Source organism: Balaenoptera physalus (genome assembly GCF_965194825.1).
Source record: "Balaenoptera physalus genome assembly, chromosome: 3".
Classification (NCBI taxonomy): Eukaryota; Metazoa; Chordata; class Mammalia; order Artiodactyla; family Balaenopteridae; genus Balaenoptera; species Balaenoptera physalus.
In genome coordinates this window covers 74,265,812-74,292,557 of record NC_138890.1, presented here as the reverse complement: position 1 = coordinate 74,292,557, position 26,746 = coordinate 74,265,812, and the positions used below count along the sequence as shown (strand labels likewise).

General features: G+C 42.0%; 1 protein-coding gene across 1 annotated transcript in view; it reads right to left on the bottom strand.

The window, feature by feature from the left end:
* Window positions 1–26,746, bottom strand: part of ZNF608 (zinc finger protein 608) — a 101,169-nt gene that overhangs the window by 49,221 nt on the left and 25,202 nt on the right. Inside the window, exon 2 of the mRNA XM_082455525.1 lies at window positions 9,044–9,299. Within this exon, the coding sequence (XP_082311651.1) occupies window positions 9,044–9,299 (256 nt within the window). The remainder of the gene's footprint in view (window positions 1–9,043; window positions 9,300–26,746) is intronic.

The window sequence follows — 26,746 nt, the reverse complement described above, 5'->3', positions numbered from 1 at the left end:
ATAGTTCTTCCTCCTGCTGTGTCTATACACAAGAGGCTGCCAAGGGAAGAGGCTATGAGAGGAAATGGAATGCTGGGGGCAGGGCAGGGCTGGGGTGTGCCACAGAGAAATCCAAAAACTGCTGGCATATGGCAAGTGACAAACTATATGTTATCAACAAATCATGTGGCGCAAAGGTTTTCCTGTAAAGATCCTGTCCTTCGCCTGTCCTCATTCTGAAGAAGAAGAACCCAAAAGAAAGATGTTTGCAGAGACAGAAACACGAGTGACTTAGATTCCTCCCAGTTCAGAATGGATGCTTGACAGGCTAATTTTCTCCCCTGGGTGTTTGAATTCCTCAGATCTAAAAGCCTCTTTAACTTCTTTCACTGGGGGGAAAAAAAAGCTGTAAAATGTCATTCTAGACACAAGCAGGAGTGAAATCGGAAGCTCCCTCCATCCAGAGCAAAGCCCTCCACCAGGCAAAGCCCCGGCGGCACGCTCTCTTGGGAACATCACTTCACTTGCACACCTGCCTCCTCAGGCTGGACCATTTTGATATTTACTACAAGGGGAAAGTCCCATTCCCATTCTGTCTAGGACAGGACCCTGGATATGGGCACTGCAAGCTATGCATTTGACTTACAACCTCATGCCTTTTGTCATCAAAATGTCACTGAGGCCACAGTTGGGAAAGGTAACCGAGGAGGGCACTCCACCCGGCAGTGTGAACCGGTTCAACCTTTTGGGAAAGTGGTTAAGTGGTTAATGTCTTCCAGTGCATTAAAAACGCCTGTGTCCTGTGTCCTCAGCAATTTTGCTTCTTGAAAACTGATGCTAGCATAATAATCGCAAGTCCATAAAACAATACAAAAACTTCATGCACAAAGACGCAGTGCCTACAGCTATCTAAGGAGTTGAAGGCAATGTAAATAGCTGCCATGAGAGGAATTTAAATTTTTTGCGTCCGTTTTATGTAATATTTTATATCAATGTAATATGTGTCTTAGAAAGTATTTTAATAACATCAGAAATGCTTATCTTTTAATGTTAAGATTAAAAGAAGAGAAAGGAATATTCAAAAGTATACTACCGAATGATCTCCATTACATTTTTTTAAATAGATATTTAAAAAGTTAAGAGAGAAATCAACAAATTGAAGTACTTGCCTGAATAGTGAGATCATAGAAGATTTTTTTCTTCTTTTTTCTTTCTTTCCCCCAAATGTCTTAAAATGGCCATGTATTTCTTTTACAATCAAAAAATTAAAACCAGATTGAGGATGTAAATGATTGAAGGGAAGAAGCACGCCAAATATTTTGTTTCTCCTTTTTTGTGGAAATAAGTCTAATAACAGCAAGGTTGGAAGTTGAAATACAATAGAAACATTGTCAGATTTTATAATGGCTTTAAAAAAAATCAGTGACAAAGAAGATTTCTGGAACTCTATTTTCCAGATTGTGTAGGCCAAACTTAATTTAAAAGTAGCATATTCCTGAGTAGAAAGCAACACTATTCAAACTTAAACAGGTATCAAGACCATATCACTTTGTTTTGCGAATTTACTCAACATTCAACAAATATGTATGGCGTACTTACTCTGTGCCAGGCGCCGGGGATCCAACAGTGAACAAAACAGATGGGATTTGTGCACTAAGGAAGCTTACAGCATAGTGGGGCTGAAAGGGATGGTTTGTATACAGCAACCCAGCTGAAGCTGATTCAATGACTCCTGCCAAAATCAGACGCTAGACCTATAAAGAATTTCCTATCATTCCACACTTAAAAATAAAAACTCCAGCTATTACATCACTTTTTACTCCCTCTCTCCAAAGAGCACTTTGAGAGATATACAGGGTCTTTCGAGCAGTGAGAGAAATCCAGAACGCCCAGGAGGAGGTGTGAAGAGCCAGGGCTCTTAGAAGTCCAACCACTACAGGTTCAAACTCCCTCACCAGGTGTGCTGCCTTGCACAGGTGAATCCCTTTCTAAGTCTCCTCTTTTAAAACATGGTAACACAACATTGTAAATCAACGATACACCAATAAAATTTTTTTTAAAAAATAAAATATAATGAGAGTGAGCTCACTTTGGATTTTGTCCTGAGGACTGAAGGAAATTACCTGGCAAGCACGCCCAGCACAGTGCCTGGCACAGAGTAAGTGCTCAACGAGCCTTTCTCTTATCCATAAAACACGCATATTTACACATAAAAACAACAAAGAATCAGGTAAGGACAAAGATGTAAAAGTCTACAAAATGGGGAACTGGGGTAAGTGGTAGTGACTGCTAATGAATACAGGGTTTCTTGGAGTGTAAAGAAAATGTTCTAGAATTAATTGTGGTGATGGTTACACAACTCTGAATACACTAAAAAGCCATCAAGTTTTACACTTTAAACGGATGGATTGTATGTTATGTAAATTATAGCTCGAGAAGCTGGTATAAAAAATTGTATTTCAAAAAGTCAATGGAATATTTTAATTCATATTTTAATCCAGATGGGCCAACAGCTATTCTTTGCAACCCATGAGACTGTGTGAATTTTGTAATTAGAAAATAGTATCTTCAGTTCCGAGTCACTATAATATTAAGACTCAGATTTTTTTACCAACTCCTTTACAGGGAAAAGATAAACAAGCACACAGGACAATACCACACACCCACAAATCTTGTAAGACAACTTCTGAAATCTTTTACTATATATACCTTAGTCCTAAGAAAAGTTTAGTTTAAAATGTTTTACATTCTGTATTCACATACAGGACTATATTTAGCTACAATATCAACCAACCAAAAGGGGAAACAAAATGCCTTTAATACAGCGAGTTTGAAACTTACCACTTCATTACTTAACACCTAATGTCACCACCAAAATACATATACAAATAACACAAAAGAACAAATGTTTGATCCAAAAACATTAAGCTGAATCCTACCTGATAGCAGGTTATCTTTCACAATAACAAGAGGTGAAGTGACTGTCTGTGTTATGGCTTTTCAGCAGCGCACAATCACTCATCATATCCAGATTTTGGCCACATTACCTCATCAGAAAAGCATAAAACAGGTCCAAGAAAGCATAAAGCAAAACTCAGGAAAATGGCCCAGACAATGCTTCCCTCCTCCCTTCCTTACGCTCTCCTTCAGTCAACACATCTTTATTGAGTGTCTACTATGTGAAGACCTCGCCTCCATTTTTACCTTCTGTATTTTTCTATGAAGCTAGTAACATTAGTTTCAGTACTCTTCAAAAAAAAATTGTGATATGAGCTTTGTAGTTGTTTATAATATACATCATCAAACCAATTATAGTTTGTTAAAAAAATTTTCACCATTGTACACAGAATAATCAGAGGTAATTAAGCTGGCATATGGTCCAGCAAACATATGGATCTGATTTTCTATTTGGGCTGCCTTTTGCAGGTGAAAATGAGTAACACTTGCACACCGTGGAAGGGGCATCCTTTGAGCTGCTCTACCACCAATGGTGATGAATTTGAAGAAACAATCCATACTTTTATCAGTGACCACCACTGCAAGATGGCCCGGGAAGGTCACGGGGGAGCAAGCACGCCCAGCACGATACACAGAGCGGAAGTAACCAGTAGTTCTTTCAGCCCCTCAAAACCTCTGTGGAGTTTATGCTGAGGATCAAGCCTGGACCCTTTCTCTCATTAGCACAGTGATTAAACAACTATGCTCACCTGCCAAACTCACATCCTAGGGGCTGGTTTATGTCCACTGAGCACAGTACTGATACGGAGCCTGCCCATCAGCCTTCTTAAAGTTCCCCATCACTGCACGGCTGTAATCATCCCTGGTACGGCAGGTAATGAAATGCAGAAGTGAAAGTGGGCATCTTATTCCCCTTGTGAGTCAAAGCTGAACTTATAAGATCACTGCGAACTATCTCAACAAACAGTAGTGTTTCAATCATTAAAGTACTGCACCAACTCCATGCTCAGTCACTAAAAATACAAAGTAAGCTTGGATTAATACTTAATCTCTTGAATCAAGATTTAAAAAGAATGTTCTCTTTTCAAAAAGATTGGTAAGTAAGTACTGCAGAATAGGAATAACAATACCAAAAATTAGATCGGTCGTCAATTATGTAGGATCATTTGCTTTTTAATGAATTAGCTTGAAACCCCTTCTACTGCACAGTTAAACACTATCCTCTGTATGACTTTGGAGACGCAGAAAAAGCAGAAGAATTTAAGAACATCTCTGATGGTTTAAAAGAGAATCATTTACTTCTCTAATCCAAACATGAATTCTCAAGATCACTTTTCTTTCCTCAGAAAACACACAGAACATCAGGTGAAGGACCTGACATAAACAAGCATTCTTCCTCTCACACTAGGTGTTTTCTCGTAAGTTATCATTTGTACTCCCATCAACCCCTCTGAAAACTCTCAATGTTTTCTGAATACAATCTCTTATTTGCTACTTTTATCAACTTTCCTTAATACTCTGGGTTTCTGAACTATTTCAAAAATAACTCAGCAGACCACACAGAGATGAAGTCACAGTGTCTGGCTCACTGGAGAAACAAACTAAGGTCCACCCCACCGTGCTAATAAATTAGGACGAGTGGTACACCAGTTAGTTGTGCATTAAGCCCCTCAAAACCTGTGTGGAGTTCATGTTCAGGATCAAAGCTGGACCCTCTTTCTCATTAGCACAGTCATTAAACAGCTATGCTCACCTGTCACACCACAGCAGCTTGACAGACATTATCTACCCTGTAAGGTAAACATGGCAGGTGTCTCTGTCCATGTCATACCTGAGAAAATGAGACAATAATACATGTGACTTCCTTAAAGGGAAAAAGTTGAGCAGCTTGCAAAGGGCCAGGACATCCCCTCTTTCCCCTGAGACAATGGTTCTCATCCTTGTTTGCACATTAGAAGCCCCTGGGGACATACGAAAAAACACCAATGGCAGGTCACCAAACCAGACCAAGTTGCCAGCCCAGACCACAGAGATACCTGGGAATGGTGCCTGGGCATCAGCATGGTTTAAAAGCCCTCCAGGTGATTCACAGGCACAAAGTTGAGAACCACTTATCTCTAACCTACAGATGTTTAAAAGGACATCACTATCACTGGCAAATACCGATTTTCTTTCTCTCACTTCCTTTTCTTCAGTGGCTTTGCCTAAGGACAGAATGGCAGAGCTGTGGTAAACAACAATCATAACAATGAATAATGGACCCAACCAAAACAAGTATGTTCTCGGGGAGGGCAAAAAAAAAAAAACCAAAACAGTAAGAAACAGGATTCAGTAAGAATCAAAAGGAAAACACATTCTCGAAAGCTAAAAAGCCAAGTTCAACACGTAGGTATTTACATACATTGCCGTAGACACCATGTTTTCTTTCTGTTTTTCCCTTCCCCAAAGAGCAAATTTTCAAACAAATAACTATACACTGGCATGTGTGTCCCAAATGTCAGGAATGAAATGCTAAGGAAATTCCTTCTAACATCTGCGAGTAATTTTGTACAATACGTCATTGCTCCTATGCATTCACCTTAAAGAAGAAAGATCAGAGTAGAATAACTATACATCCAAATGCAGTAATAGTTTTTCTCTACTATTAAGCATGATCTGAAACCCACTAATTATTTCCAGAGGGAACTTCTCTCCTAACACGTTATTCCCAAGTATAGTTTGGTTCTTAGGCAACCAGGACTTCATGGACTTGCGGCAGTAATACAAGCAGGAAAGTCTGTGATTAAAAGAATACTCCTCAAATGAGGAATTCCAAGCCTAAGAAACAATTAGGTACCTAGTGGGGATTTCATATTCCAGTTCTGCTCTTCCTACCACCTTCCAACGAAATCACAAGTACACTCAATATTCCCCCAAAGACTGCAGGTAGGAGCTTTTAAGACTTCTAGGATCTTAACACACACACACACACACAAACTTCACATATGTGTGAATGCACATAAATTGGGTCTGTGAAAAACACTACCAGTTACACAATAGCTTCAAAATGAAAATACCAAGGAAGAGATTTTATTCAACTCAATCTATAGGACGTTAGTCAAAGGCAACTGACAGTTTTACAAACGCTCTTTGTTAGGGAAAACTTATACTAGAAACAGCCACAGCTTACTTTCCCTTCGCTTCCCCCCAAATCCATCTTTTTTTTAGCTCTGCCAAATAAGTGGCTCCAAATGTGTTTGTTCTGTTTCTCTCTTTGTTTTTCCCGAAAGGGAAAAATTAATGGTCAAGTGGGTTTAATTTTTAAATCGGTACAAGAGCTCTAAACACACTGTACCGAAAAAAAAATGCAAACGGAATGCTCTTGAAAATGGTTACACATTAAACACACATATAATGACCCAAGCCTCTACGAAGGCGAGTTCTTAAATTCTATGGAGGTCAGAAGTTTAGTTTATTCAGCAAGAATAACTCTATTAACAGCCCCATCTCCTTCTTGTCACCACAGTAAATATCCACACACTCCAAATCCTAGAAAATGTGAGGCAATTCAAAGGAGGCTGGAGCTGCTGAGGGCTCCGCCGCTGTGCCTAAACAGCTTCTAAAGCAACTGGTCTGCCCTATGAATGAAGGGAAGCCACCCACAGGGAAGCATGGATCACAGTGGATCAGAGCACTTACATCAGACTCAGGAGACGGATTTTCAGAGAACAGGAAGAAAACGGGGAGGGCTTATGTACATCACTCCTAAATAATAATGATGATGAAAGCTCTTTAAGCACACGCCCAGAGTATCAGAATTCCTGATCAACTCACATACCGCTACAGTTTTTAAACACAGATTTTTTTTTCCCCCCTAAATAATCCCATCTTTTATTAGAGGCCAAGGTTAAAAGGCAAAACCCAGCAGACTCCTAAGCACAGTGAAAAATAACCCAATCCTTATAGCTGTTCCAGAACGACAAACTTTCTGGATTTTTAATTTTCAATTTAATTTTACAACATCTACCATGCAGGAAGGTCGCACTGCGGGAAGCTGTCCTATCACATGCTGGAATAAATAAAATCATGACAAGCCTTATACAGATGGGCACCAAGTCATGTCTAGGAAAGGGGAGACAGTGCTTCACCCTAAGGAGTCAATTATCCAAGTTACAAGAAAATCTGATTTTCGAGTTGATGGGAATTAACCCTTACTCTCTCCAAATCTTTTTGTTCCTGAAAGTCAGCACCTCTACTAATTCACCTTATTAATGTCTTGATGCCTTTTCTATACTTTTCTCTCCAAGATGCCAGTCTCAAGCTCTTATCCACCACTTCTGCTCTAGGGAAAATCTAAGGGAAGATGCACTGTGCACAACCCACGGGCAATGAGGGAGAAGCCGTCTCCCCTCATGGAACCCTTGCACTGAACAGGGTCTAAACAGGCAAGCAAGACGGGAGAGGTTTAATTCCCGCTCCTCTGACATCAATTCCTCCCAATGTGGTTGCGTAGTTCTGTTTTAAATGGCTTTCCCGTTAAAAGTACAAAGAGGAAGGAGCCCCAAAACCCCCCAAATTTCTAAAACCAAGAGTAAATTTTAACTGTTGCTCAGTTCCATTTGAGCAAATAAGAGAGCTCCCCGTATCTACTGCTTTCATTCCCTTTCTCTGGTCGCTTCTTACATAATTCAATCTTGCTTTTTCCTTACTGATGCTATCCACAAAAATTTTTAATCTACTTATCAAATCCATCCTACAAGAAGAGTATATTCAATGTAATATGTAGAATTCAAATATTTTCCCCTTAAGTTTTTTTTTGCTATCTTGAAACAGCTTGGGCTGTTTTCTGCCTTCTGACCGTTATGCTTACACCTGTCACCTGATTTTCAGTCTTCATTTTTATTCTCATTCCCTAGTTGGTCACTGTTCTTAACTATTTTCTCCCAACTATTTCTTTGCCAACAATTACCCCCAATATAGTCTCCTTTCCCATCAACTCAGCCTCTTTAGCATATATTTTACTTCCTCTCCTTTGAGTTTCAGCCCTCAATTTTTCCCCTTGATATAGAGGAACCTAAACAATGATTTTGTGTCTCAGATTCTTCTTGTTACCCTTATCCTTGCTCTGAACTCCTCTCCCGAAAGACCATGATATTGACAACAGTCATCTCCTTATCCTTGACCAATCCAGCTCAGAGGAAAATATGTTTCCCCTGTGTTTTTCATTTTCCTTTGGTCCCCTGGTGTACCCTGGGGCATGCTTCTTTCTTATGTGCTCTCCTCTACTCACTCCCCCGTGAGAGAGCAATGCAGCTCTCTCCTTGATATTCAGTTTGTAATTATCTGTTGGCCTCTGTCAAGGACACTGGCCATCTGAAACACGCTCTATTTGATGATCATATGAGATGTGAGATGTGGCCAACCATGGTCTGGATCCACTGTCAGTACAACATACACCTGATGTGTATTTCCAATAGCAATGAGACATTCACCCTGATCCATTTCTCTTGCACCTTGGGTTCTCTTGTGACTAAAGAATAGCACTTGCCAGAGGGCTTGCTGGGTTAAGGGGCCGGGAAGGTGCTATGTTTCCAGCCATAGAAAAGAACTGACTGGCTCAAATGGGGCTTAAGCCTTTGACCTTGGCTTCATTAGCTCTCAGCACCAACCAGCCACAGTCACATGACAGCAATGGCCCTTGCTAAATGCAGGAACCCTGTGTCGATTCAGAAGGGAAATATAAGCCTCAACAACACCACGACACCCACACGGAGACAGATCTGTTAGCAAACCAAGAAGGAAATGAACTTGAGATCTATGTCCCATTCTGATTTCCACGACACCTCCTAGCAGAAAGGGTAACCTTCACCCTGCTTCTCACAGTCCTGCCAAGTTAGCGCTTAAAGCGGAAAACCACTTTGAGGGACACCAGATTGATCGTGAATGTAAAAGCAGCCATGAACAAAAAGAGAAACATAGCTCTTAGTTCAACAAAAATCGAGAGAGCATAGAAACCACTTTTCTGTCCTCTCTGAACACCAGACAGCAAATTCCCCTTGCAGGTGGACACACATACATCATGAGGAAGAGGGCATGGGAAAAATAGATAAAAATAAATTGTATTTACCTTCTTCTGTTTCATGCCACACGATCCCTTCCAAATTCACACTGGTCCCGGGTTCACAGGGCCCAAGACACTCTGGCTCTGTCACTACTCCGACTTCACACGTATTGACACCCACGGAACGAGTCCGAACCAAAAGCTGTTCAACCGGTGCTGCAATATTGGATGAAGATGGGGAAAAGTAGGAGGGCAGAATCTGAGGCGTGAGACTGCTGGAAATCGGCGGCGGTGGTGCTGGCACTGTAAACAGGGGGTCAACCTGAAAGACAGACAAGCTTACTGCAGTGGTGCTGCATGCTCGGCGCTCTTTTCAATGCAATCTGTTTACATCACTTCCAGAACACATCACCATTCCAAATTCCATTTGCAATTATAATACGCTTTGAGTGTTTTAATGGTGCCAAAATACAAAGCAGAATAGAAATAAGCATTTTCGTTTTTCATGACACGCAAGGTAAACATTGGAGCTCTAGCCTCCTGTGCTATAGACAGGCCTTCAAGGTCCTTCTAAATTCACCAATTAACAACCTTTAGCCTCCAGAGACGTGAATGAAATATGCTTTGCCAAATGAAGACTATTTCCCACTTGTCGTGAAATCGTATTTTCAACACTACAGTATTTTCCAAAGGAGAAACTCTAATAAATACCCATATAGGCATCACTGGCCATTCAAGTACAGGAGATGGACTAAAATTGTTTTCAAAGTATTTTATAAACCATAATGAATTAAATCACTACTAAAATAGATTAACTACTCTGCCAAATATATAAAATACATAAATTTGATTACACACACTGAAACACAGAAACTGGATATTATTAGCATGTATTAAGCATCAACTTTTAACTAAGTGTTCTACTGCAAAGTTTGGCAGAATTCATATAAATGGAGAAATAAATACGTGTGCTCAACAGAATCTGAGTTTCTCCAATGCACAAATCCTTTAGTGGTTCAACAAAGATTCCTGATGAGTTGGACCAAGACTCAGCAGCCCTCCCTATGTCCGAAAAGAGAAATGACAGCCAAAACGAGATCTTGTGGTACAATAGCTCCTTTGCACCCCGATCCTGAGGAGAGCAAGCAAAGGAGTCCTTGACCACAAAAAGTTTAGGAGTCAGGCCATAATGAAACCAAAGACTATGCATGTACTAAGTAGGTAGACGGTCAACAGACTCATTCATTCCTTCCGCCCATTTTAACCACTGTTGTGACTGCTACGGAATAGCTTTGGCCCTGCTGACAGGTTATCAAATGTGAAAGAGCCAAACACACAGCACGTCTGCACCAGGATTCCAGATCACCTATGTCCTCAGGCTGCACAGAGATACCACCTACACACAAGAGATGATACCGTATGTATTTTATCAGTTGGGCTAACAGATTAGATGTCTAAAAAGGACACAGAGAAGGTTGTTCTGGTAAAATGCCATCTTAGTCTGTTTATATATTCTCAGTTAACGTTTGTAAGAAATCAACGTTTGGCTACAGACATAATATTATAGAGTCTTTGTTCGTCAAAAAAAAAAAAAAAAAAAAACCACACACACAAAAAGAGTGTATTTCAAGAGAAGTCATATGAGGAAGTGTGCTCCTAGATAAACAGCTGAAGCAGTCATCTGTGTGGGCTTCTTGTTCATATGACTGTGGAACTATTTCTACAGTTTGCATTTCACTAAAACGATACAGCGACGTTCACATGCCTGAGTGATCCAAGATGCAATAGAACAGCCCTTCATCCAACTGCACGCTAAAGAAACTTAATTTCCTGCTCTCGAAGCTGCCATAAAACTCCTTTTGCTCCATGCTTTTTTATTGTTCTTCCTTCTTGATCACAGAGCCCAAGAAAGGAAAGCATTTAACAGCCCCAAACCCCAGATCTGGTGATTTATGCTTTCGTGTAAATGCAGCTTAACATGGATCAAAGTTCACACTGATAGTTCCTATTTTAAAACTGAGCTGACAAATGAAGAAAGGGGTTCTGAGGAAGAAAATTTAAGGAGGGCAGGGGGAGCCAATGCAACCCTGTAGTCTTTATTACAACTAAAAGATTGCGTGAGATTGAAATCACTTTCTAGAATATAAAAAAGAAAAAAAAAAAAAAAGACCAAGGAAAATTATAAACCAGCTATACTGCACATTTTTTTGGCGCATGATTCCCAACAACCTCTTAATTTGTACAGTTAGTTGTAAACTGTAATTTGGTGCTACACGTGTAAACTGAAAAGACAAAATGGAGCAATATTCTCAAAATATCCTTTGTATCCTTGATCGACAGCGTACGTTAATTCCAAGAGAACAAATATAGCTTCAGTTAGATAAACAAGAAAATGGAATAAAATAAAAGAGGGAAGGAGTCTCAGAAAGTACCAACTCTCTAATTTTGAATTTCAGGACACCCTGGGGCAACATGTACAACAGGAGTTATAGGTACAGGGTGTGCTGACACCAGGACTGTGGTTCCACCTCCCACATTAATTAAGCCTGTGACTTGGGAGAGTCATTTAACCTCACCAAGGCCCATGTTCCTCAACTGGAAAATGTATTCTTTGGCCTTCTAATAGTGATGACGAATCCTCTCACAACAGAATTTCTAGACCAAATCCCTATTTCAGTATAACTCTGCTTAGGAATATATTTGTATAGAGATACACACACACTCACATACTTATTTGGGATATTTATGTAATTTCAAAGATGAAGCTTCTAAAGAATCTAGAAGCTTGATGGGAGAGGCCATGGTATCCTGGGCCTACCGGCAAGTTAACTGTGCTTATTTCCATTAACACAATTCAAATGCAATGAAAACAGTTCAGTTGATGACATTTAAAGAAGGGACCTTGGAGCCCTGTGCATGCTTGTTTTAAAATGAAAAAAACTAAGATTCAGAGAAGTTTGACTATAAATATGAACTTAACCATAAACAGCCCCCCAATGTGATAATAGTCTAAAACTCTTAAACTTGATAGGAAAACTCAATAGGTAATACAGTTTTAAAGGTTCAACTCTTTGACTTGCACAAGTGAATTTCTCTTAGTTTTTCCACTGTACTCACTTCCTCCATGTAGCTCAAAACTCCCTTTCCCACAGGTACCGATCATCCTTATCAGTGAGAGTAGAAAAGGGAACTTTTCTCCCCTGAGATTTCAGGATTTGGAGTGGAGAACAAAGACCTCCCATGTGGTCTACTGGGGGTCCCTCTTCCCCAGAGCTCACCAACTGGAAAAGGGGTGGGGAATGATAGCTCCTCCCAGAGGCAGGTTTTATTTGGCAGGTATGCTACTTTTAAAAACCTTTCCATTTGTTGACCAACACAAAAAATTAGGGAAAAGTCTGAATTTCCACTATCTCGTAACATAATAATTGGCTCACGTGCTACGCTGGGCCCACCTTCCTCGTGGCATCAACTGACAGGGCTGAGCTTCCCTTAGCCTGCAGTGACCTACCCAGGCACAAGCAGTAAGTTGGCGTTTCCAGCTTTTCCGAGACAACCACAGAATGTTGGCGGTAGAAGGTCATCTAACCCAACTTACTCATTGTAGACAAAACCGTGGCCCATATCTGTTTGTGTGCAAGGGCAATTAAGCATCTCTAGGGGCAGCCCAGATGAGCATAAAAAAAGCAGCATCCTCCAAGCAGGACCTTCACAGAACGGGTTCAACATACACTAACACTAGAGACAAAAGAGGGGTGAAAGGGAAATAATTCAGAGTGTGGCCATTTCTTTCTACCACCTAACACCCCCAGTGGGAGAAGTTCCCCTCAAAAAGGTTTTGGTTCTCTTGTGTATATCATGGTGGCTAAATACACAGTCACATGACACCATATGTAGCGCAGGATTTTGAAAGATCTTCAACAGTTACTGTTGCCTTATACAAAAGGTCAACTCCACTGCACCCTGATTTCTCGGTCACTCACTGATCATACACTGAAACGTAATTTCTTCACCCAATGAGGCTCCTTAAGACAGAGAGTAGCAACAGTTCCCATGAGGGAGTCTGGGGAGGAAGCAACATACACTTGGACTTGGGTAGTCATAAACCTCGGGTTGTGCTGGATTCAAATCCTGACTCTGGTGGTACTTGCTTGCGTGGGACCCTGAGCCAATGACCTGGCTACTCTAAAGCTCAGTGTCTGGACCTAAGAAATGGGAATAAGAATAACAATAACCTGCACAGGGTCGCAGTCAAGACGCAGTGAGATAATTCATGCCCAGTGAAAGCTCTGCATGGTGCTTAACTCAGTAAACAATGACTTTGAAAAAGAAAAAAGAAAGTCCCTGGTCTGATATTACAGTTCTCTAACCCTGCATCCACTCTTACAAAGCTCCTTTTTATATCCTACTATGTCTAACATAAATCTATAATCCTCTCCAAATGCATGGCTAAGTGCGGTTAAAGTGTGTTAAAAGTATAAGAAAAAGGGCTTAACCCTGAGAAGCTCAGCCTGAGGAAATACTGCTCCTTTCATACACTGGCATCTGGCAGCCGTCCACCAGCTTAATCCAACCCCCCTTTATAGCAGGCCCTGATGAGTCCTACACTTCTAGAAAATCTCCTTCTACTCGTCTCTAGCTGTACCTCTTTTTTTGTGCGCTGCTCCCCCCAAAGTCTCCTTTTATTCACCTCAACTCGATCACATGTCCACCCAATAAATAATTACTAACACACCTGCTGTGTGCCAGGCGCCGCTAGCAAAACAAGAGTGGGCAAGACTGTAGCAGTAATCAACATACAAATCCAGCAAAAGTACAAGTGTCGCTGTAGAACCTCATCCAAGGGGCTGTCCATGGTGGCCTGAGCGCAAAAAACAGCAAGTAGAAGACAGTGCGGGGCAGGGATTGGTCTCTGGAGTTGGAATCCATCTCAACCTTTAAGAACCCTTGGCAAGTTGCTTGATCTGTCTGGGACTCAGTGGCTTCATCTGTAAAATGTAAATAACACTTGGCTGCTAAGGTGACTACTACCTGAGATCATTCAAACAACATTAGCCCAGGGCCCAGTACGGAATAGCCCTCAATAAATAAAAGCTATTGCCACTGTCAATATGATTATTATTATTACAAATATACTTGAGACCTGAACTGAAAAGAAAACAATAGGTGGTATGGCCCTTTAAAGCCAAATGCTAGGATTTGCTACGTTCAAAGGCAACTCAAGAGAGGCAGTTATAAATACCTTTCTGGAGGGAAGTACCCTAAAATAGTAATCATCAGATATTCCACTTAAACATTGGTGGGGAATTATTAGTCAAATAATACCAATAAATGGAATAAAAGAGCAGAAGAGAGAACTGGCTGGTTTTAGCGATGGTTCCTTTGTCAAAGCTCTTTTCTGTTATCTTGACGGGACACTGATGTAACCTGCTAGAGCCCAAAAGAGGAAAGCAGGAAAGCAGCCATCTCCAGTGGAAAAAAAAAAAAAAAAAAAAGAAAGACCCATAAGTCTAACAGCTGGTGGTGGCAGCCTGTCAAACTGAGGAAAGTTAATGTCAAGAACAGACGCGCGGCAGTCTCTCACTGTTATTTTTGCATGATTATTCCCAGGTGTTGGTGCACGCTGAGCAGTAGCCTGGCTATTTATCACTCGAGAGAGCCTAAGAGTATGGGAGTAGGGGAGCAGAGAGGAGAGGGGGAGGCGGGGAAGAAGAGGTTATTTACACAGATAGCGGCACTTAGGGTGTGCAATCAGAGGGCTGGGGGAAAAAATCTGCAGAGAGATTCTGGCAATATTTTCTCTGTTCACCTTATTTCAAGAGCTTCCTGAGTGCCGATGAGCAAGGAAGGCTGCAAAGCTGGAGCGTGAGTGGCAGCAGCTTTGCATCACGTGAGCACGGACTGTGGCAGCCAGTGATGGGTTTCCAGGACCCACAAACTGACAGCAAGTGAGGAGGGGTCGGCAGGGCAGGGCTGGGGGGGCTCCAGGCACTCCCGCTCCGCTCAGACCCAACAAAGGGACAGTCAGGTGGCTCTGCTGCGGGGAGGGCTAGCGCTGCCAGGCAGAGGGCAAGGAAGTTCACAGCCTGGAGATGGGCAAGCCTCAAGGAAAGATTCCCTCCCACACCCCAGGGGCGGGTCTGAACCCCCATTGGGGAGCCTGCCCAGGTTTCTTCCATCTGTTGCCACAAATCTCCATGCTCATCTTCTTCTTAACCCCTCAATCCTGGGATTCTCAGGTCGCCAACAACCAGAGTGGGAGCGGTGTTTTATTATTTTGCTCAGAGTCAATATTTTTACCTTCTGTGAGCGCGCCAGGGCACAATTACTTAATGCTCACATTTTCTCCATATCCTGGTATTTGGCTGTTTTATGAGATTGCCCACAGTCACCTCTTTAATTTAAAAAGCATTAGACAGAGACTGCACTTCGTGTAGGGGAAATCACAGCTCTTTAAAGGTGACCACTGGCGCAGTCTATCACTTTGCATTTTAACTACCCTTTCTGCCTGACATCACTGCTTCATGAGTAGAGCAAGGGAAGCTTAAAAAATGGTTTCCTTAAGCCCCGATCTTTTCCCCAAAATGATTCGTCAAGGGTAAATTTCCATCCCTGTCGGACACAACTGCAACAATTGTATTTCTGTCATTCCTAAGTCTATCTTTCCTACATGTAGTGGAGACTTCCTTCTAGAACCGTGATCAGGGCAACGCATGCTCTACAACTTGCTGCCACACAACAGGGGCAAACTCTTACTAAGGGCCGACTGTGCACCAGGCCCCCATATGTTTTCTATCTCCTTTGACACTCATTATGTCCCCATTTTATAGAAGCAGAAATTGAAGATCTGGAGGATGGGCAACTTACCCAAAGAGCTGAAATGCAAGGCCAAACCTCTCTGATTTCAAAGTCCATGGGCTTTCTTGTAAAACCACTAATGACATCAGTAGCTACGGTTTAACACAGATAACACAGGAGGGATTATACTGTGCATTCTCCCATTCAGTCCTCACAGGCTATGACTGAAAGTACTTTACAGATGAGGAATAAGAAACTTAAACTTAAAAGGTCACTTAGGGTCAGTGGCTGAGCCAGAATTTGAACCCACATTGGTCAAACGGCAAAAGAAACTCTTCTCAATGTAAAAGAGAACACAAGATGTTTGCAACCTACCTCCCCAGGTAATTTCTGACCCTTTTCTGCACGTTAGGAGGCACGCATCTGATCACTTTTCCCAACACCTAGTTCAGAATGGTGCATCTCGTTGTGTCCAAGCAAATACTGCCATCCCTCCAGAAACCTCGACTAAAAACCTCGCGGAAACCAAAGCTCAGGCTTTGTTTTGTTTTGCTTTTAAACATCTTTATTGGAGTATAATTGCTTTCCAATGGTGTGTTAGTTTCTGCTGTATAATAAAATGCATCAGCTATACATATACATATATCCCCATAACCCCTCCCTCTTGCGTCTCCCTCCCACCCTCCCTATCCCACCCCTCTAGGTGGTCACAAAGCACCCAGCTGATCTCCCTGTGCTATGCGGCTGCTTCAGGTTTTGTTTTGCTGTTGTTATTGTTTTAAATCATCCGACTCCAAAAGCAACAGCTATGTACAATGACTTGGAATCATACCATTATTTTCATTTTCTCATCCCCGGGTATAAAGACCAGAGACCGCCCCAAATAAAAAGCCAAAGTACTTTTTAGCTGTTCAAGTGCTTTTAAAAGCTTCTCCGTTGAACGGGTAGGGCTCAGCCTGGGGCTGAAACAGGGCTCTGGCCCCAAGGCCAGTTGGGGCCAAGACGGATGCTTTCTTTTCCAACCAGGACCCCAGCCACGCTGAAATCGCAGAATGCCAACCCAGGGTCTCTGTGGCGCTGCTTGGGGGTGGTGGTCAAGGGAAGGTCGCTGACTGTTAGTGTGTCACTCCAGAAGTGACTCCATACATGTAGGTCACAAGGCAGAGGCACACACGGGCAAGCCACAGGTGTAAAATATATTTTAAACCACAGTGACGATCCTTAACTTCATTCTCTAGCCATGACAATTTTTCAAAGCAAAAGAGAAGGTACTGAGTATGGAAAGACAGAGTGTAATTCAACTACTCCAGACTCAGTGTCTTAAGTTCTTTGATGGCTGATTTGAAGCCAAACCAAATTCTCCCCTAGAAGGCCCTCCATCAGCTGTGCTGAGTTCCACAGGAAAGTGCTGTCAGTGGAGGTGGAGGGGACATGGGGACTCAGCCTCAGGCACTTTCCACAGCAGTTGTCACATACTTAGCCTCATTTGTGTTCTTTGCAAAAGAAACATCTGTCCTATTGCTGAGCGACAGATTCTTCACCTGTTTTATAAGTGTCGGTGACATCTTCCACTGCTCAGCAAGCTGGGCATGCTTTAAACAGCAGGAAATGATCAATGTTTTCCTACCTTGTTCCTAAGGGTTCTCTGATTTCCTCACATCCTGCCTATTTCCAAAGACACTTACACACACACACACACACACACACACACACAAAGAAAGGAGGCAGTGGTAAAGCTATTTTAAAAAGTCTAGGGGGCTTCCCTGGTGGCGCAGTGGTTGAGAATCTGCCTGTTAATGCAGGGGACACGGGTTCGAGACCTGGTCTGGGAAGTTCCCACATGCCGCGGAGCAACTAGGCCCGTGAGCCACAACTACTGAGCCTGCGCGTCTGGAGCCTGTGCTCCGCAACGAGAGGCCGCGACAGTGAGAGGCCCGCGCACCGCGATGAAGGGTGGCCCCCGCTTGCCACGACTAGAGAAAGCCCTCGCACAGAAACGAAGACCCAACACAGCCAAAAATAAATAAATAAATAAAAGTCTGTCTTCTTGGATTAATCCTTTTCACAAGTCTCTTTACTTTGTATAAAGTTAAACTCCTGAAGAGTTCCACACAAATCCCATTTCTTTCAATTAGATCTGGCCCCCAATCCTAACAGTGAAACATTTAAAAAAGGTGGCCCAGAGGTAAAACTCTGAATTTTTAACTCTGCATTTTGCTTCGCGTGGGTGCACCTGTATCAGCAAGCAAATCAATTTCAAAATCCCTGACTACTGGGTATCTTCGTAGATACTGGCCATCAGTGCACTGCCTGTCTTTGCGTGACCCCAATTTCCCCTTGAAATTAGGGAAAGGTTGGAGGCCTATCATCCTCAGCCATCTCTGGACACAGATATGATTTAAAGAAGGGAACAAGGAAGGGAAAAGAAGGAAAGAAAAGGCTGTTTGGGGAAAAAAGGAAAAATCACCTTATTCCTAATCCTCTCAACTAACAGCACTTCTTTTCTTTATAGTAGAGAATCTCACCTGCAACCACCTAAAAGGAGTATTTTCAACGAATATTTTAGACATTTAAATTATAGACACAATACATGCTGGTCATAACAAGTTCAAACAAGGAAGTGCCTGAGTCACACCTTATGGGAACTAAGATGGCACTTTGGAAAGGGTCAAAGCCCCGCTTTCCACAGCAGGGCGGGCCAACCACGGAAGGAGGCAGTTGTGACATCTTGCCCAACATACTATCTTGGTACCATTCCCTCCCTGCAAAACCTAAACGCTGCTCACATAAATTCAGGTCTAAGATGCTCAGTCAGCATCAATGTCTTATCCCTCATCCTTCCATAACTTCCAAACACTGATTCAAAACAGCCATCACCCTCTTAATGCAAGCTTTGAAATTTTAATTTCATATCAAATCAAACAACTCAGTAAAGCTCTCCATAGTTCATCACAGAGATGGACGATTACAGAACGAAAGAAAATCACGAAGCTCCCCCAGCCACCTCCATACCTGTCTTCAAGGACACCCTGGAGACACTCACATTCATTTTTTTTTTTTTTAACCTTTTTTGGGTTTTTTTCGGTTTTTTTACGTTCATTCTTATTTCAGCTCTACCGAAAGGCAAGAGTGGGCTTTCTCATCTGATTTTATAAACTAAGGAAACTAAAGTCTTAAGAGGTAAGTTACCTCGCAAGGTCAGGAGCAAAACAAGAGACCACAGGCTATCCCAGTGAAGGCTGCCACGCCCTCTACCAAGCTTTGTACCATTACTTAAACTTTTAAAGTTCTCTTCTCACTGAACCCTCCCAAACCCCGACAAAAAAGCTGCCCACAGGCCCAGAATTCTGTTTTCCCTCCTGAGAACAGAGGGAAAAGTCAGACTTTAAAAGTCAACAGGTCATTCTCCAGGGAAATCCTCTCATCTAACAGTTTCTTATTCATCCTTCTAGAAATTTAATCCATATAAAAAAATGCAGGGCAATGGTGAGGGATCGATTTTCATTTTATAGCCTTCTGTGCTTGCATGAATTTTAACATGAATATGTACTACTTTCATAATTCTTTTAAAAACTAGTTTTTAATTAAAAAGATGCTAAGCCATTCCACTTTAGAATAAAAGGAAACAAATGCTAATGCAGAAAGGAGAAGGCACATGATTAAGACTATTTCAACTCCTTGTGCAGAGGTCCTGAAATCAACAAGCCAACGTGTTACTGCGTGGGACTTAGTGTGTGTGATGGGAGATGGTGTATTGACCCTGTGTCCTCCTCTTTACAAGGGCTGCTGATTAAAGCCCCCTCACCATTGGGGAAGTCGTTCCCTCATCTTGGTGGCCAGGTGCCACCACGTACCAAGCATTGCTCCGTGAGCCCTAGAGGGCCCCGAGGACGCTGGGGAGACCAACGGTGACCGCAGAGCAGTGTAGGGTCCGGGCTGCGGTGGTCAGTCAGGCCCAGGGCACTGTGGGAGCACCAAGGATCTGAAGGAATTGCAGGACTGAGCCTGGGGAAGGGCGGGAGGTGTGGGCAGAGCTGAGCCATGCTGGACGGCACAGTCAGTTAAGGGGCTTAGGGGGTCAGGAAAAAGATGGAACATTAAGGATGGAGGAACAGACAGATTGTGAAGAGCCCAGGTCAGGATAAGAATTTGGGGGGTGACTGCCAAGTTAGCAGAGAGCGGTGGTGAGCCTATGACAGCGGGGGCATGGGAGGATGGATAGTTTCTGTGGTAAAAAGGAAGCTGTGTGAGGGGGTTGAAACTGGAGGAAAGGAGGACAGTTAGGAAGCTGCTAGAGTCACCCACGGAAGAGGGTGCAGCCGCGGTGAGGGTCGGGGGAGAGGCCATGCTCTGCAAGGTGGGGAAGTGGGGAGGCTCGAGGACCAGGTCCAGGTTTCTGTTTCAGGGGCTCAGGGCGTTGTTCCCTGGGATGGGGAGGATGGGCGGAGGGTGGTGGGGCGATGTCGATCATGTGGATGGACAGAACAGCGTGGAGCTCAAGAGAATGATCTAGACTAGAGAGGAGTCACTGGCAGGGAGAAAGCGGTGAAGCCAGCAGAGAGGACGAGATGGCTCAAGGGAAACGTGAAAAGTACGAAGAGAAGGGCCAGAACCCTGCAGGCCCCAACACTGATGGGGCAGAAAGAGAGGAGACGGCGTGTCTGTTGAGGTCACAGCAAACCAGGAGAGAGCTGAGTGACCAAAACCAAAGAAGAGAGGGTCCAAGGTCACCATGGTCTGGGAGGTCTGGTGGCCGACACCACAGAGCAGTCAAGGGGAGACAGTGCCCACCCTTGGGGAGCTGGCTTGGGCCCCAACCCCCATCTACCAGAAGAGCAAGACTGCTAGCTTTTCAATAGCGAGCCCTTAAATTCACCCTAACAGCCACTGGCAGCCCCACAGTGTGGGCCCTATACCTCTCTGGAACCTTCTGTTTGAATCCAGGTGAAGAAATAATGACTCAACACCATGACTGCAGATCAGATAACTTGATCTGCGAGAACCCAGACTTCATCCCCAAATGCCAGCTCCTGCCGCCATCTTTCTGTGTCACTGGCAGCCAAGATGATGATGAGACCTTCACTTCAGGAGGCTGTATCACAAAACCGGTGGGCGTTCTGAATATGCTTTTTCAGACTGCCCCCACCTGATCCTACCCTTCCCAAAACGATGTCCTGAAGGGTCCAAGGCACCTCCCCTTGAGAATCAGTGCCAGACCCGAAATAGAGATAAACTCACTCGCCTTCCCTTCTATCTTCCTGCTCTGGTACCTTTAAAAACATGTGCCCTCGTTCCCTACATTCCTGCGCCCAGCCTGCAAGTCCCAGTTCCCCCACTGTGAACACCCTGCCTTTCCAGTCTCCGGGCAACGATCCTTTACAGAGGAAGAATATCAGGAGCGGTGTACCCTGCTTGGGATGTCTTTAGTCCACAGTCTAGTTCAAGGGGCAGCAAACAAAGGCCACTGGGCCAAATCCGGCCCACTGCCAATCTTTTGTACAGCCCACAAGCTAAGCATGTTTTTTACAAATGAAATGTTACAATCAATTTAATGATAACAACCACTAACTCTGAACCCATACGAAGTGAAATGTTATCACACCCCCCCATAAAAAGAGAATTCCATTCTTCTCATTAGTAGACCTGTATTACAAACAAATTGTACTCAATTACTATCATTAGATTTTAATTTTCATCAATTAAAAAAAAAAATCTGTAGAGATTGTTTCCGTCCCTCATCACGTAAGGACCTACATATTATCCATGATTTTGCATCTGGGCCCACATGGTTAAAACAGGTACTATGCGCCCTTTACAGAAAAAGTTTGCTGGCCCCTGCTCTAGGTTAATGGGAAATGTTGGTCCTTTCAATAGCTCACTTAGGTTCACCGGTGGACTCCAATGAATGTTACCAGGGAGAGGGAAAAGGGATGAGATGGGAGGTGCTGGAAAAGAGCAGGAAGGAAGGAAAAAAGGGAAGCAGGAAGAAGTATAGGAATAAGGAGTAAGCACATAGATTCATTTCTGAATGAGGGAAAAAGAAAAAAAGATTTTAATATACTACTATGCTTAGCTTTCCCATCAAAAATCAGGAGTCATAACCCACAAAAGAGACACAGGAGGTATACTTCAATTCTAACTTAAGCAGTCATGACTTTAAAAACTCAATAAATATTTACTGAACATCTCTTTATTATAACAGCTTGGCACTAACATAACGATAACCAAGACAGCCAAGATCCCTCCCTGCACAGAGCTTACACACAAGTCAAGTTTTTCAAAATAACAACACTGTTGATAAATTATACCTCTCTATTCCAGTAGAGGAATCTTAAGCATCCTGTGTAACTGCAACGTGTTTTTGGTCACATTTTTAATCTTGAAAACCAGGATATTTTCTCTTAATTTTCTCTTAAGCCAGTGAATGAAATGAAATTATGGTTCTCAAACACATTTGGTTGGGAGCTAGAAATGAATCAAGCGATCCCAAAAACTTGGGTTCTTTCATCCAGAAGTCGAGTCATAAATGGAACAACTAGGACCATCGGTTCCAGAAGCCGCTTCTCACAGAGTATCATGACGGACAGGTCAACGTCTCATGCCAAGCGTCCCACTAACGCTTCTGAACTGAGTAAGAGCGTGTGTGTCACAAATAAGTCTCTGTGTCTGACTCTCAGATCATTTACGTACTAGCTGCATCATCTTACAATTTCACTTAACTCTGCTAAGCCTCAGGTTCCTTACCTATAAAGTGGGGATCGCAGTGTATAATGTTACCAACTTGTAATTAATGTAATGTACACATGAAATGAGATCACCCAAATCAAGCCCTTATCATCTCCATCCTGTAGTAAGCGCTCAGCCAGCATGAGTGGCCCCTGCCATCCACACACAGTTTCCACCAAAACCACAAAAGCAATGTTTTCAGAACTTATTCAGTGTGTCACATGGCTAAACCAACACATTAAAAACCTGCTCCTATGGTCTCTGGAAACCAGAGGAAGGTTTTTCAAATGAAATGAAAAACTTCAAAATATCTGGAGATAAATCTATAGCCAAACGTTTACAGATACTTAGAATCAGGTATATGATTTGATTTGATTTGGGAGGAACAATGATTTTTCCTCTTCCAGAAACTGGTGTCCTGGGAGGAATCTTAAATCTAATAATGAAATCAGGATTAGCGTCCACAAAATGGCATTAAGAATGCTTGCCTTAGCTATTTCATAGGGGTACTTCAAGAATCAAACTAAACTGAAAACGGTCTCAAAAGAAAGCACAAATATAAATTTTAAAAAGTATACTATCACACTCACTAATCCAGTTTAGTTACTCTCTGGTGTCGAAAAGGAATGAAGGCTAGCAGGGGGTGGGAGACAGGGTCACACTATCTTAGCATCCACATTTCCAGAATATTTAATTTTACCATGTGTCTTATTTCAGGATACATTTTAGATGGCTACAACAAACTACTAAGACTAATTTTTAGGGGCAATTCACTCAATCTCATACCTACCAAAGAATACCTACTCTAAATCCTGTTCACATAGAACCATAAGAGATCGGCTCCAAAATAAACAGGTAGCCACACTTTTTAGTGGATATATAACCAATGAATAAGAAATTCTTGTATGATGTATCCCCCAAAACAAAGCAAATGATGGAGGACATATTCTATACACGAATACCAAACTATAAGCACCCTGTGGGCGATGGAACTTTCCATATTTACATTAAAATGTATATTTCTAGTACTCTATCCCTTAATAGCACAGTAAATTCCAGTCAGTTGCTAAACACCTGCAAAGAGAGTTAGCATTAGACTAAGCTAAATTTAAATCTAGTTGATTTGAATTATGATTTAAATCATCAGTCAAGAAGAACTGGTATCTTTTTAAAATTAAAAAGCGCATACTAAAAAAAAAAAAAAAAGAAAAGCGCATACTTATTTTTGCCATAATGGTAATAAGCTTCATAAAACTCACAGATAATATACATATACTGCTTTTTTAAAAAAATATTTAAATATGGTATAAAAAATATTTAAAATATTCCAATTATTTTTATTTTTAATATTAACATACAGCTCTTACATATGCATACATATTTTATATGCTCAAAAAGACTCAATACCTCTTAATAGATTTTTTTGTATTTTACAGCTACATTAGAAACTCTAATACTATTCCTTTATACATCAAAACTAAATGAAGCATTCATTTACATCACTGAAAGACTATCTTCTCTAAGTTAATCACGAATTTTTCCCACAGAGCATTAAAATCTAATAGCCATAACCAAAATAATTTAAATTGTTTTGTTTAATTTTTTTAAAGGGCATTTCCATAAAATAAATAATCAACAAGGACCTACTGTATAGCACAGGAAACACTACTCAATACTCTGTAATAACCTATAAGGGAAAAAAATCTGAAAAAGAATAGATATAGGTATATGTATAACCAAATCACTTTGTTGTACACCTGAAACTAACACAACACTGTAAATCAACTATACTCCAATATAAAATAAAGATTAAAAAAATATTAAAAAGGGCATTTTCTTCAACGGCAAATCATTTTAAGATAAGCAGCTTTTTAATCGTCTTTATTCTTCAATGCTAACACTTATCAAAAGCGAGGACTCAAGTAAGAAACTAAACTCAAGAACACCGTTTTATGCACGTAAAATATCAAATAGTCTACAAAAAGCACATCTATCAAGCAGTTGTTTTAACCAACAACTTTAAATATCTTTAATAATAACTGAAGCACTTTGATATCTTATGTGACTTCTGTTTTAGTGGAGTGGGCTGGGGGAATTTGTTTAGGGTAGGTTTGGTATTAAGTGTTCTTCAGGCCTTCTTATATTCTAGAACTCTGGTAACTCCTTAAACTCTAACAATTTATTAACAAAACCTCTCCTCCTGGGACTTCCCTGGTGGCGCAGTGGTTAAGAATCCACCTGCTGATGCAGGGGACACGGGTTTGAGCCCTGGTCTGGGAAGATCCCACATGCCGCGGAGCAACTAAGCCCGTGTGCCACAACTACTGAGCCTGCGCTCTAGAGCCCACGAGCCACAACTACTGAGCCCGCAAGCCACAACTACTGCGCCTGCGCTCTAGAGCCCGCAAGCCACAACTACTGAGCCTGCGCTCTAGAGCCCATGCTCCTCAACGAGAGAAGCCACCGCAATGAGAAGCCCACACACCTCAACAGAGTAGCCTCCGCTTGCAGCAAATAGAGAAAGCCCGTGCGCAGCAACAAAGACCCAACGCAGCCAAAAATTAATTAATTAATTTTAAAAACTCTCCTCCCGATCTTTGCCATATAATTTTATTCTGAATAAAAATTGTACAGTTTGATAAAATAACCTCTGACACACGTTAAACCGACATAACTGTCTCTTAAAAGCAATGTGGTTTTAAAAACCAGTTTTTAAAAAGCCAGTTCTTAAAATCACAAATAATTATAAATACTCCTTTGAAATCTAATATTTGATCTCAAAATTTAAGTGAAGATTAATTAACTAATGTTAGCAAAAAAATTTTAAGGGGCTCTGGAATAACACAGCCCCCAAGGATACGTAAAATTACGGGAGAAATTAGTCTTCCTTTTTTTTTTTTTTTTTTTTTTTTTTAGTTTTTTTTTTTTTTTTTAGTTTTATAGATGAGGAAAGTTAGCTCAAGGACACAGGAGTTTATAGCAGAACAAAGGCCCAAGACTCAGCAGAGGTTCCCAATCTAAGCCCCTTGTGCGTATGCAACTTGGTTTCACCTCTGCAGAGCCCAGGGTTCTGGGCAGAGAGGGGACTCTGGGTGCGTGTTGGGCCAGTGAAGTGTTGCCATATGGGCAGTGAAGGAGGACAACAGATATGATTTCTGTGGCTGTTACCTCTTCCTCTAGTAAAAGCTTCTTGCTTTCTCCTGCCCTTGTACAGAGCGCAGTCATACTGCGAGGCATGGGGTCAACACACACTGTGACTGCACAGTGACAATGCAATCTCACAGCTCTAGATGGTCGACCCCCGCCATGTCACAATCTGAACAGAGGCGCACATTCTGAGGACTTCCTCCCCAGTGGCCTCTTCCCTTCTTCTTCCAGAGTGCCACGGCTCCAACAGGCATGGTCCCACTCCATTCCCCTAGGCGTGAGTACCTAAGGCAAGAACACAACCTGGGACCCCAACCTGTACATCTTCCTACTGACAGCAGGTTATCTTTCTCTGCCTATCATTCTCCAAGGGCCTGGTTAGAGGAACAAACACATTCTCTTTCTCATGCGTTAGAAAGTCTAATATTTTGTCAAACAGAAATGAAAAATAAACCTAATCTAAGCTGTCATAGAATCGTGAGATGCCTCTGGCAGTTCTATCAAAGTATGAAGACACGTCGGGATGCTTTGAAGAAATGAAACTGCAGTTTATCAAGTGTGATTTATAAGCAACACTGATGTAGCTGGTAGATAACACTGCTGTCTAATCATTAGTAGTCAGACAACAGCCATGTGAACACATCAATTATGGGCCACTGCCAAAAGCCCTTGAGATCCTGGAGATTAACAGCCAATCCTCTGTTTTACAAGCTCACATCAAAAAGAATATTAATAAGAGGAGGGGCAATGTGAGAGCTTGTCAGAGTAATTCAGCCACTAAAACAAGGCACTTTTTTCCCTTCTCCTCTCTGTTGAATTGGCCCAAGGAAGTAGCTGGCATCAGCTACAAAGTGCAAAGCTGCCAATTTCTTGGGAAATGTTTTTCACTAACATATGGGAACTTGTAAGGGTCTGTAAAACAGCTATTTCGTGAAGAAAGACAGGCAAGCCTTCATGTCCCTTTTTTAAGTACTGGAATGAAACAAATGGGGTCACTGTGGAATTAGTGAATTATTTTTAAATTATTAACAGTATGCATGGAGAAGTATCCATTGACTCTGTCTCTACCCAATCAGAAATTTTGTAAAACCTCACATTATT